At 38.4% G+C, this 14,013-nt stretch overlaps 1 protein-coding gene across 1 annotated transcript; it reads left to right on the forward strand.

Annotated features, from left to right (window-relative positions):
• The first annotated feature begins 5,894 nt into the window (after nucleotides 1-5,894).
• On the forward strand, nucleotides 5,895-10,032 carry LOC103706219 (flavonoid 3',5'-hydroxylase 1-like). The gene is made up of 2 exons (XM_008790263.4): nucleotides 5,895-7,013; nucleotides 9,225-10,032. Exons 1-2 carry the CDS (start codon nucleotides 6,129-6,131, stop codon nucleotides 9,849-9,851), a joined length of 1,512 nt encoding a protein of 503 aa, XP_008788485.3. The 5' UTR covers nucleotides 5,895-6,128; the 3' UTR covers nucleotides 9,852-10,032.
• The last annotated feature ends 3,981 nt before the right edge of the window (nucleotides 10,033-14,013 follow it).

Raw genomic sequence — 14,013 nt, forward strand, 5'->3', positions numbered from 1 at the left:
AGCTTGCAAATTCCAGGTTGAGCTCTTTTGGTCCTGGCAGTTTATTACGTTGTCCATGGATTGTTCCCTTCTTACATATACGCAAGGCTGAATTGAATTAAAACCCGATGGATTAGAGACCTTAAGATTGGATTTTTAATAGTATGTATGGTAATATTCATTCAAATTCTTACTTATGTTTACTGGATCCTATAGGCATATGCTTTTAGTTGAGTTGATGTAGGACTCTCCACTTTAGTTTTATTGATTTGGCATAGTAAATCTTCCGTTTCTTGTTGAGACAAAACAAGTTTTTGGGCCATGTTCCTGTGACAATCGGCCCAATTAGGCCCATTCTAGATTAAAGTCAGCAATGCCCACCGATGTCAATCGAAAACTGCAAAAAAAAAAAAAAAAAAAAAAAAAAAAAAGATTGAAATAAAGGAGGATGTTCTGTTCCTCCTCTGCCCAATCCCTGGGCGGTTGGGATAAGGCTATCTCAATCATGGCCACTAAGGATTCGTTGGACCGGTGCGAACGGCCGGTTGTCGTTAGGGGCTACCGCTACTGGCGAACGGTCGCTCTCAATTCGAGCTTATCACCTCTTCCAAAGATCATATAAATTTTTGAGTCCCCTCTACTCGATTTACCTCAAAAAGCTCTCCTCCCCTTTTCTCTTTTTTATCTTGTGGCTACTGCACCACCTCAGCTGAGTGCTGTCGCCGAACTCTTGTCTTCCCTCTCTAGAAGTTCTTTGCTGTCCTATTTCTCCTGTTCTGAGCCTTTCCATTAAAAAACTCGTTGGAAACCACCTTCTTCGGTTGAGCTCCATCATTGTCACCGCCCTTAGTAACCCCCTCACCTCCTTCATATGATTACAAGATGAGTGAGCCCAAATTTGAGCCTCCATTTTTTTGCTTTTGAGCCAAATTGAGTCCTTCTCGGTCTTGCCACCTCTACCGGTCGCCGCCATAGTTGTCGCCACCGCTGGTGGCTTCCCGGCGCCGTGTTGCTGGATCTCCGGCATCACCCTAACCTTTTTCCTCTTTCCTCTCCTCTTCCCTCTCTTTCTTTCCATTTTCTTCCTCTTATTATTTCTTCTTTTTCTTCTTATTTTATCCTTATTTATTTATTTATTTATTTAAAAATTAATATACTTTTTTGGTTGTTATTTTCTTTTTGGCCTGTAGATTAGATGTAAGGACGATCAGTGCCATTAACAACCAAGACCATACTAGATCTCTGATTTAACCCCGACTAAGATTCTCTTTTCTCCCTCTCTCTCTCTAGGTAGGCTCAAGGATCTTAGTGTAAGCCTTGATTTTTTTTTCTCAAATCCACGTTGATCTAGTGTGGAGGCCTTTAACCACTCCGATATTTGCACAGTAGACCCACCCATTGTCTCAGCCCTTGCCAGATCTTTTTGAAATTCAGCCACTATTGATCTTCTTTGAGTCACCTAAATCATATTTAAACATGACCAATTAAGTTCATCTTACTCGGACCGACCCAAGCAATCGGGCATTCCCATTTGACCAATCTGATTTAGGGGCATGATGCCATATCTCTGATAGTAATTTATTTTTTGACTACTTTGGCTTCTAAGATGATAAAATTAATTATATTTTAATAGTAATAAAACATGTGAATTTGGCTTGTCTAATTGAAGTGAAATTTTGAAGCGAGAAAAAATAAGTAATCTAATGCTTTAAAGTGTGTTTTTTGAATTTTGGATAAAATAATAATCAAATTTAATTATAATATCTATTTTGTACATGGTTAAATAGGTTAGACATGTTACTGTTACAGTAGTAATTATTTTAAAATATGTTATGTATTATGCTATAAAATTTAAAAATTATAATTAAATAAATTATGAAATTTATTTTATATGTATGTATTCATACCATGATTGTGATCTGTTTTCACCAATAGGGATTATTTGTTAGCCCTGTCGACTTGTAATCTGATAAACTGGTTTTGACAAAAAACCACCAGTGACTAGAATGGTTGTATTTGGACATCGAGCTACTGATATTTAAGAATAGTAGTATTTGGCACTTTGTGCATTCTGATCTATGCCACTGAATTACGTAATTATAGTCTGATGTTAGATTTTTAGTATAAATTTATGAAAATAATAATAAAAGAGAGCTCAGGCCGGGTAGGATGAGAGCGTGGCCCGTTAGGACCTGTGACTCCATACTTATTCCATTATCCCATTTATCCTTATAAAATTTTGACAACCATCAGAGATATTAATATGAGAATGATGCGGTTACCTTCAAATATTTATTTACGATTTGATTTATTAAAAAAAAAACAATTTGTTCCTCAAAACTTTCTTCAAGGAGTCGGGACGTTCGCCTACTCCCAAGACCTCCTATAGAATATATAATATGCCATTGGCTTCCATCCATTCTCCACACCTATTTAAACGGAAAGGGAGAAAATTCAACTTCTCTTCAAAATTCAGAAAAAATAGAAAAACATTTGTAAAAGAATTATTCACAATATTAAAAAATTAAGATTAAAAATTATCTAGATATCTTAGAGCTCTTTAATCTGTTAAATATGTCTATATACGTTAGAGTTATTTAAGTATACTAGAAATATATGTAGATCTATTAGCGGAATGCCCTATTTCTGTTAAGTTAACGAAACGTTATTTATATCTGTTATCTAAATCTATTATATCTAATTATATTGATTGCTAAATTTGTTAATGGAAAATCCTATCGATCCAATTAGAGTCCACCAATTTTTTTTAAAATATATACATATATTCGAAATAAAATTTTCAAAATGATGAGCCCGATGAGAAGCACACTCACCTAACAGACTATGGATGTCACTCATGCATTTTTTTTTGTTATTATCGTAGAAGCTTTGACAAAATAGATTTGTTTTAATAATAGTCGAAAGCTGCAAAATAAGAATTTACTATGTAAGCTTAAAAAATCATGATCTTTTTCTATTCTAAACCACGTGCAACTTCATACGAAGATATATGAATGTTAGTACATTGAAGTATATATAATTTAATTATCATGCGAATATTATTTATTACAAAAATAATTACTTTTTCTTGGGCAGGAAAGATTGGAGAAAACTCCAAGAAAATCAAAGAAAAATCCTTAGGGAGGCCATGCGACCGTATGCTACTATTCTGTAAGAAGTTGAATCAAATTGCTAAGAAAATTTATGTGAAAACAGCTAAGTCCAGTTAGTTTGCAGGTACAGATGTTGGGATTATGTTATTTGCCATGGACTCTAGCTGCGACATTTTAAATCGATTACAAAGAATCTGCTACTTAATCCACCTTCTCCACAAATGGATTTTGTTAAAGTTCAATGTAACTTGAGCTCTTCAAAAAGGAGAGTAAAAAGGTTATTAAATTCCTTAACAGCCGACTCTTCCTATAAAGCCCTTACCTAAACCATCCCATGATTAATTGATGAGACCAAAAAAAAAGAAACGAATTCCTAACTTAACAACCAGCTCTTTTTAAAATCCTGAGTATATATATACTGTTAAGAAACTTCAATCTATTAAGAATCTTAATGCTGGAACTAAGATAGTCAATAATTATTAAATATATGCTGCTTATAATTTATTTTTTATTTTATTCTTTAAAAAATATTTATTTTATTATTATATAAAATTGTATTTAATTTTTTATTATCTTTCCGTCGTGCATCGTTGTTGCATGCTCTGAAGAGACGTGCCATCAGGATGCCGTAAGAACAACTTCAATAAGAAGGTCAAGGAAGGCAAAATATCGCGTGGAAAGGTTCGAAGTTTTTTTAAAAAAAAACAAAATTGAAGTTAACAAGTTGAAAGCTACTTTTCACCAAAGAATTTGGTATGATTTGAACACTCCAATGTCGCGAGATTGGAGGCAGTTTTATTTAATACTAAGTTGTTTAGGATGTCTACAAGCATTTTCTCATGTGGAACATAGATTATGTGTAACCCAAGTTACAAGAATTCATCCAAAATGGCTTATGGCACAAAAAAAAATAAAGATAAAATTTTTTAGAAAAATTATAAAATCTTGTTGTCCACAGGGAATTTTGCAAAAATAATATATTTTTCCAGCTATAAGTTTGTGAAAAGTATATGCATAGGAAGAAAACTTTACTTACCTTGTTCAGATGCAGATGAGACCGCACTCTATTTGCAGCAACAAACTGCTCTTTTCATGCCATTACTTCCGTGATTCTTGCCGATCATATGCAACCATGCGAGCATGTAGGCATTGTTTGTAGAGATTGTTGGCAATTAGCATGGTAAGGTCAAATCTTCATTAGTTGAACATATTTTCTCCAACTAGACAAGATGCACGTATTTTTAGTATTGAATGATATATTTGCCGAGCGTTCGGCAGACATTTATATGCTAGAGTATGTGCCGATGACTAGGTTTAAGGGCCAAATGTTCGAAAAACTTTAAACATGCACTCTATCTGCAAGAAAGATAATATTTGAAAAGAAACTAGAGATAAAAATAGACCAAATAATGTTCGTTCAAATTCATTTTCATATCCTAATGTAGATTAAAATTTGAGCATCTGATTAATATCTATATCCATCAAAAAAAAGATATGCATACTAATAGACAACTATCAGATCTATGTCCAAATATCTGATTCTATTTGTAACCATATTTAATTTTGTAGAGCAGAAAATATACAACCACATTGATATGCTAGTAACTTGATTTACTATCCACTTAGTAATATCCTTAATTATATAGTCATAGAATTTTATTATCCGACTTACATTTATATTTAGATTCATACTTTCAGTATCTAATTTGTATTCATATCTATTTAAAATAAATATAAATATAAATTTTTGCATCGGACTAATATCTATGTCCATTTATCCCGACACGATAAATTTTCTAAAATTATGGGGCTAATGTTTACGCCCAAAAATTAATCGATTATCAACCAACTATAGCACATGGTTAAAAATGTAAAGTCAATTAAGATTGGTTTAACCATTTGTCCATAAACTTGAAGAAAGTATATATGGCCACCGGCCGCTTATATAAGAGGCCATATATGGATAGCTAATTACTGGAATTTTTCTAAAAGAAGTTATTAGAATAAGAGGAAGTTATTCATATAGGTAGTCACCAGTAAGAGGGAGATACTTAATTATCCCAATACTTGAACAAGGTTTGTACGTACTCAATTAAATTTCTATATAACCAATCTCTTTGCTACTGTTTATTTATTTATTTACAAATTATTGCTTCCTTTTAGCTTTCTTTCTCTGAATTGTTCATGTCTTATTAAAAATTCTAAAGTCCTTTACCGTGGCAAAGTTGAAGTCTATCGATCTTCTCATAAGACCAAAACTCATTGATCGATTTGCTCCATCTAGAAAGCCAACGATTTAATCAGCCATAGTTTAGTTTATTAGAAAATGACTTCCATATATATCAAGCTTTATAGTTTTATAAAATAATCGCCCAAAGGAGAAGGGTAATTTTTCTTTTTCTTCTTAATTTTTTTCCTTCTTTTCAAGGTCGGTTCATGCAGTACCTTTTCTCCAAATAAAAATATATTTCCCCTCCAAACCTAATCCTATTGTTCATCAATCAACACCGTTTACTTTAGCGATACAAAGCAACCCCACATGAAACGACTCCACAACAACCAAGAGGAGTCCGCTTAGTCTACGTAGGGATGGCGTGATCATGTCGATAGCTTCCATGCAAAACTGCATGCACTCCCAAACAATATATTTCCTCCCCCTTCCTATTGATAAATAAATCTGAACCCTTCAAAGAACTTCAGGTTTGATCACGATGCAACGCATGATGAACTTTAGGATGCATGACTCCGGTTCCAATCTTTGAATGAGTTAAAACACTCTCGGCCCGTGGTATCGTCCCTCCCAGAGGTATATAGGTTGGCCTCTTCGCATATATGGATGGGCCCATCATACCAAATCCAGGTCAACGACGACCGTAGCACCTAGTTATTTGTGGGGTCTCCCTCCCTGGCCACAACCTTTAGTTAAAACTAGTAGTTGCCAAGCTCCTATCTTCACTCATTCAAGCTTCTCTCTATTTATACTTCGGTATCCTTGCCTCTCTTAGGTAGGGAGAGAAGGATACAAACCCTAACACCATGGTAATTGACCCCTTTCTCCTTACCTGCGCCATCCTCTGCCTCTCCCTCCACCTCCTCCTCCGCCGCAGGCTCCGATCCACCCGCCGCCTTCCACCGGGCCCGACCGGCTTCCCCGTGCTCGGCGCACTCCCCTTCATCGGCCCTGCACCGCACTCGGCCCTCGCCGGCCTCGCCAAGCGCTATGGCCCCATCATGTACCTCAAAATGGGCACCTCCGGCATCGTCGTGGCTTCCACCCCCGACGCCGCCCGCACATTCCTCAAGACCCTCGACGTCCAGTTCGCCAACCGCCCCTCCGTCATCAGCGTCAAGGACATCACCTACAACAAACAGACACTCGTCTTCGCCGACCACGGCTCTCGCTGGAAGCTCCTACGAAAGCTCTGCAGCCTCCACATGCTCGGCGGCAAGGCCTTTTCCAGCTGGTCCCCCGTCCGGCGAGCTGAAGTCGGCCATCTTCTACGCACCATGCACGATTCCAGCCAGAAGTCGCAACCCATCGTGCTCTCCGAGTTGCTGATCTGCGCCATGGCCAACGTTATAGGGCAGGTGATGCTAAGCCAGCGAGTGTTCGACTCGCAGGGCCGGGATTCGAATGAGTTCAGGGACATGGTGGTGGATCTGCTGACCGGGGGAGGGCTGTTCAACATCGGAGATTTCGTGCCGGCGGTGGCGTGGATGGACCTCCAAGGGATACAAAAGAAGATGAGGCGACTGCATGAAAGGTTCGACACGATGGTCACCAAGCTGTTGGAAGAGCATGCAGCGTCGGCGAAAGAGAGGGAGGGGAGGCCGGACGTTGTGGATCTGATCATGGCGAATAGAGACGATGCGGCCGTCGGGGAGACGATCTCCGATGTCAACGTCAAGGGACTTATATTTGTAAGCTCTCTTTCAACTCTTTGGGCTGGTTTGATTTGCGAAAAAAGAACGAAAAAATTATGGTCAATAAAAAAGTAATGAGATGGCTCTTATTTGATTGGAGTTTTCAACGAAAAAGTTGTATCTCTATCAGAATATAATCCTCACGTTTCATGAGAAAATTTTTCTCATAAAAAACATGAGAAAGTTACTTTTTCGTGAGCCGAGAATTATTTATTTTTTCCAAAAAAACCCTTCAACATTAAAGAGACATTAAAAACCTAATTTTTATTAAGGGTATAATAGAAATTACACATAACTTTTCCAAAAAAGTGGATGATCAACCAGACATAACCATTTTGAAAATCTGTCACTTTTCCATTGTCAACCAAACATATCAAAAGTACTTTTTCAGACATTTTTCTTTCATGAACATGCTTACGTACCAAGAATTATATTCTTAGAAGAAAAAATGCTTTCTGCAAACCAAACGAGCCCTTAGCTCTTTACTGCACAATGCTTTTGGAGCATCAAAGATTTCGTCGGAATGATATCTTTATGGTCTGCTTGCAAAAGAGAAGTAGGACACTGGATATGTTTTTTTTTTTTTTATCTTGGTCAGGATGTCAACAGGGGGTACTGCTTTGAGTGCAGGGCATTCATCTCTTTTCTAATTCCTTGTTATAGCTTTTAAGTATTAAATATTAAGATCAGTGGATAAAATGATGGCCAGTTAATTTCACAAGCAACGTTTAGCATGCAGTTCATGGTCGACTCTCATAATTTTATGTCTAATCCTTGCATGTTTAGCATTTTATGTTATTTGGTGTTTTAACATGCTTATGCCTGTTTTCCACAGACTTAAACATGCTATCGTATTCAATTATATCTGTTCTGCGTGGATTAAATATTAAGTAGATACTGAAGTCAAAGAGTGGGAATTAGATATTCAATCAAAGGGATTTGAAAATTGGTTCCTTCACTGTTAGATATTTTTTCTTCTACATTTTTTTGGCATCTATCTAGTTAATTTTGTTTTTATACTTGTCCATTATCGTAACCAGCTTAGCCATCGGCTTAGCCCTACCTATTCATCTTTTTTTTCGCATGGGTATTATAGGATCTCTCTTATTCATCAATTTTGAAACCGAAGCAATAATTTTTTTTCATGAGTCTATCTATTTATAGGAAGATCTAAATCTCTATGAGAATATGAAATTATAATTAGCTGTGACGTGAAACCATCATGAATAAAATATCCCATCAATTCGGTAGGTGAAACTTAATTATTTTTCAAATTAAGATTTCTCTATCCTTTATTTTTATGAAAAAATTTGGAGTACAAGTTGGTCGCTGTCACCCAGCAGGATATTTTATGATATGAGCCCTTAAAAAAATAAAGCTTTTTCTTGGATGGCGGCTTGGGACCTAATAAGAAGCCAAGAAGGCCCCTGGAACCACGACGTGAAACCACCACGAATAAAATATCCCGTCAATCCGGTAGGTGGATGGCCGCTTGACCTAAAACGCAGGCGGCACGTCCTTAATCTATGGATTAGGTCAGATTAGGTACGTAATTAGAGGCAAGTTTAATTGTGTCCTCTATTGGACGTGTTCTGTAGCTGAATGATGATACAAGTGCGTCCAAACTCATAGGTCTTTCCTACTCATTAACTGCGATCGACTTGTTCTCTGATATTCGAAATAAAGTCACTGGAAGTTTGGCTTCCAGTGATCTAGATTCTAGTCCAACTTTCATCCTAATAAAGTGGTTCATCTAGCTTTTGCATCTATCGATCCCTCCTAAACTTCATAATAATAATAATAATTGAAAATTAATATTATTCTATGACATCTAAGAGACTATATATGAATCTAGTGGACGGCGATATAGACCTAACCCGATTTGAGTCCATGATGATCATTTAGTTGGCAAATATCGAAAGTTTACGGCTGAAAAAAACTGAGTAATAGGTAGAGTAATAACAGCAAAATGACTGCACTATTGACAGAACCATGATTCATAGGTCATGGTTGCATATATATTTTGGACTAACATATCCTTATAAATATAAGAATATCAATGGGGACTCAGAGTTCAGTATCTTTGACCCAATTTACTCCTTATATAATTTCTGGTGACTAAGCTATATATTATTTACATTATGGTCATTATTTTGTGAGAGTTGATTGGATTTTATATATCAACTAGTTTTTTCATTCCTCTTGCAGGATATGTTCACTGCTGGCACTGACACATCCTCCATCATAATTGAGTGGGCGCTTACTGAAATGCTGAAGAATCCAAGCATCCTCAAGCGTGCGCAGTCCGAGATCGACGAAGTCGTCGGCAGAGATCGGAGGCTCGAAGAATCCGACGTACCAAAACTCCCATACCTACGAGCAATTTGCAAGGAAGCATTTCGAAAGCACCCTTCAACACCACTTGGCCTCCCCCACTTCTCGTTCGAAGCTTGCGAGGTTGATGGTTACTACATCCCAGAGAACACTAGGCTCCTCGTCAACATATGGGCTATTGGGAGGGACCCAAATGTGTGGGAGAATCCACTGGAGTTCGATCCTGAGAGGTTTCTAAGTGGCAAGGGTGCAAAGATCGAGCCACTAGGCAATGACTTCGAGCTGATACCGTTCGGTGCAGGGAGAAGGATTTGCGCTGGCAAGCAGGCAGGGTTGGTCATGGTGCATTACATTCTTGGGACTTTGGTGCACTTATTTGATTGGAAGCTCCCTGAAGGGGAGGAGTTCAACATGGATGAGGCCCCTGGCCTTGCACTTCCAAAGGCTGTGCCTCTGAGGGCAATGGTTAGTCCGCGCCTAGCACCAGCCCTCTACATTTGACCTGGTTAAATTCTATGGGTTTATGGCCAATGGATGTTATCTGTTTTTATTTTACTTTTTTTTCTTTTTTTTTACCTTCTTGGTGATATTAGTAACATATGCAATGTAAAAGATGGGAGCCAGCCAGCTAACAGCTGCTGGCTAGAATGCAATGTGAGAGACTTGTGGTTGTTGATGCAAATCCGAGACTACTTAAAAGAGCCAACAATTGGAAGTAGAGAGACCTCGTTGTAATCTTTAATGTATGTAGACGGAGCTCTACCTGTCAAGGTCTGCATCACGAAATAATTTAGCTTGAGGTCTCTATTAGGGAATCTGGTAAGAAGGTCGCATGCATCCATACTTTATTAGAATAAGGATTCGTTTGGTCCTTGGAAAGAGACGAGAGAAAAGTATTGTTAATAGAGAAATGGAGAAAGATATTATGCTAATTTGATTAGAGTTTTCAAAGAAAAAAGATAAAAAAAAAAGAAGCATTCTTGTAGAAATAAAATTTTCATATTTCATAAAAAAGCAAAATCTATATGGGATATGAAAAAGTCCAACTTCCATATTCAACTTAGAATTAGGATAATTTACTTTTCTAAACATACCTTTAATTTTTTAAATAGCATGAAATAAGTTTTTTTCTTTATTAAAAGCATAATAGTTATTTTATACAACTTTTCTGAGAGAGTTAAAATTTATCACTTTTCTATAGTAAACCAAATATGCAAAAATTATTTTCTCATGCATTATATATGCAAGCATATGCTTTTCAGAAGAAGAAAAAAAAATATTTCGGTGAAAAAAATTTTTCCTATGAAACAAATAAGTCCTAAGCTACTCCTCATGTTTAGTATTATGAGAATATTTCATTATGACCAATGTACCTGGGGCAAATTTGCTTGCTTCATTACTGCATTAACAATAGGCAACAAAAGTACAGAAATCAAAATCTCGCCAGATACAATCATGGTTTGTTCAGCCACCAAAGACTAAATTTATCTTGTTTTACCAAATCCATGTTAAGACCCAAGCCCATAAATAAAACAAAAAAAAAAAGATAAATTACAAAAAAAAAGAGCGAAAATGTAGTTTTCACGAGAACTGTAAATTAGGCTATATGGCATTTTCAGTTCTGATCTTTGTTTGCACGGGAACGTGATTGTTGCTACGTGTTGGCTATCCGAAAGGTTCACGAAAGAATAGAAAACACCACGTCAAAAACAAGAGCCCAGGCTTCTCAACCACCTTCAAGGCGCCTCAGTAGCTTCGCGCTTAAGGAAAAAAAAAAGTGAAAAAAAAAAAAAACACTACATCCACCATCATCACGGTGACCGTTGGGAGGAGGATCAGCTTTCGACACCAAGGAAAAGACCTATGGACAATCATACAATGAGCCTGATGAACACTATAAATTGTGGACCGTAAAACTTGGAAGCGGTTAGACAAAAAAGCTAGCAGTACTGGTAGTCAGCTGCCAGTAGGGCTGTCAACGGACCGAGCTGCTTGGGCTCGGCTCGTTAGTCAAACGAGCACGAGCCCGAGCCCAAAATGAGGCTCGTTTAAATTCGAGCCCGAGCAGCTCACGAGCCCAAATTAGGGTTCAGTCCAATTACCAATTTAATTGAATCCCAATTAAATTTGGATTCAACCCAATTAAATTTTATTTGGCTTAATCAATTTAAATTCCAATATGATTGAACCCAGTTGGATTTAGATCAGACCCAACTCGGACTAACCCAAATTCATTTTATTTCTTTAAATCGAATTAGATTGGTTCGGATTCGGACTCAACCCGTTAACCCGAACCAACCCGTTAACCAAACAAATCCGTTAATCTATTTAAATCCCCTTTCTTCTCGGTTTCTCCAGAACATTCCCAACCGGCCAACCCCATCTCCACCGCTCCACGGCTCCACCCCCACCCACAACTCCGTTCTCCTCACCCCCAAGCCCGAAGCCGATGCCCCCCTCCCCGCCTTCTCCTCCTCCGACGAGGACGACGACGTTGTACGCCCAAATCTCGATCCCAGCTCTCCGAGGACGAGGACGACGACAACACCCTCCCCTCCACCTCTGCACCCGCCTCTGGTACCCTTTGTCCCTTCCTACACCTCCTCATCTCCCTTCTCCGCCCCCGCTGCCCCCGGTGGGGGAGGCAACAAGCGAGCCGACTGAACCCTCCTACATTGAGGGGATAGGGCTATCAACGGGCCGAGCTCCTCATTGAAAAGGGGAAGGCTCGTCAACGCCCTTCCTACACCTCCTCATCTCCCTTCTCCTCCCCTACGGCCGAGCTCGCGGCGTCCACGGCCGTGCCCGTGCCGGCGGTGCTCGCGGCGCCAAAAATTGATAGTCAACTTTAAAGACCACGCAATAGCACGTATCTGATAGGATAGTGATTACGGGTATCGATCCACAGGGATTGGGGTATAGTTGTTTTTCTTTTAAAAAAATAAAATATTTAAAAAGGAAGAGTTGGTGAAGAAAATTAAACTAAGGAATTTTAATAAAGCAAAATGCAATTAAAAAGATATCAGTTTGGGGGAAACTTAGGGCAAGGAATTCACCACTAACATCGGAACAAGGATTATTTATATTTTAATTTATTCTTGGATTAACATGCAAATTGGCTACAAGCCTAATAAGCATTCGAATAAAATTTCACAGAAGTAATTTAGGCATAATCCATCTTTAGTTTAGCATGAAATGTCTACCCTAATCTAAGGTGGTAGCACATCGCATCTTCCTTAAGCATGAACTATCTTATTTTTACGTCAATGATCATGAAGAGCAGTTGTATAAACTTCATATTTAAAATCACAGAAATTAAATATGAGATGAAATAAAATATTCATTAGAAGCAAAATAAGGTTTATACAACTCCAAGAATAGAAATTAAAAATATAAAAACCCTTGGCCCTTTGTTAGGGCTGCATCCAGCCCTGGAGAAGAGATCAGCCCTGCATGGAGTTGGAGACGGCAGCAGCAGCACAGCAGCAGGCTCCCATCTCTTCCTTCATGATTTCTTTCTTTGAAATATTCCCAAAATAACAAAACTCTTCTCTCTCCTCTTATTTTTTTATTCTCTCATGTTCCCAAAGGATATATCCATCACCCCCGTTCTACAGTTAATACATGCATTGGCTGTAGCTAGAAAGGGACGACCAAGAATCATGGGGATCTGTTTCTTGAGATTGGGCACAGGTTCCATATCAAGAACGATGAAATCGACTGGGAAATAAAATTTGTCGACCTTGACTAGGACATCTTCAATTGTTCCTCGTGGTATTTTAACAGATCGATCAGCCAACTGTAGGGACACCGAGGTAGGCTTCAATTCACCTAATCCGAACTTTTCGTAGACTGAATAAGGAAGGAGGTTAACACTCGCCCCTAGATCTAATAATGCTCGATCAATAGGATTGTCTCCCACCACACAAGAGATGGTAGGGGCTCCAGGATCTTTGAACTTAGGAGGGGTTTTGTGCTGAAGGATGGAGCTCACTTGTTCAGTCAGGAAGACCTTTTTAGGCACATGTGTCCTAGATTTTCGTTTCTGTGTACAAAGGTCTTTAAGAAATTTGGCATAAGATGGAATTTGTTTTATAGTATCAAGGAGAGGGAGGTTGATTTTGACTTGTTTGAATACCTCCATTATTTCTTCCAACGAAGTTCCTTTCTTGCCAAAGGCAGAAGGTGTATTCAGACACTGGGGGAAAGGAGCCTTCAGTGTAAACGGTGTGGTCGATACTGGACTAGATGGCGACACAGACGAGTTCGCGTTCTCTTTAGGCACAGTCATATTCTTATCTTCATTTTCTTTATGTTCTTTTTCTCCAACCTTATTATCTACTATGCGTCCGCTTCTTAAGGTGGTCATGGCATTGGCTTGTTCATGGTGAACATCATTCGGTTGAGTCTCTTGAGCCATGTATTGCCCTCGGGTTACTCACTGGTTGGCTTGGAAGCTTGCCTTCCTCTCTTTTATTCAGTGCATTAGCTAGTTGCCCCATTTGGGATTCTAGCTTGGCGATAGATTGCGTGTGAGAGTGCACCAATTGTGTAATGGTTTCCAAACCTTGAAGGGAGTTCAACACTTTTTCCTCAAAAGCTGTGTTTTTTTGGGGTGCTGAAGGAGGGACATGTTGAAATTGAGTCGAGGGACGGTAGGGAT

Source organism: Phoenix dactylifera, chromosome 8 (genome assembly GCF_051530095.1).
Source record: "Phoenix dactylifera cultivar Ajwa chromosome 8, Ajwa_hap1_PhDact_Kaust_v1.1, whole genome shotgun sequence".
NCBI lineage: Eukaryota > Viridiplantae > Streptophyta > Magnoliopsida > Arecales > Arecaceae > Phoenix > Phoenix dactylifera.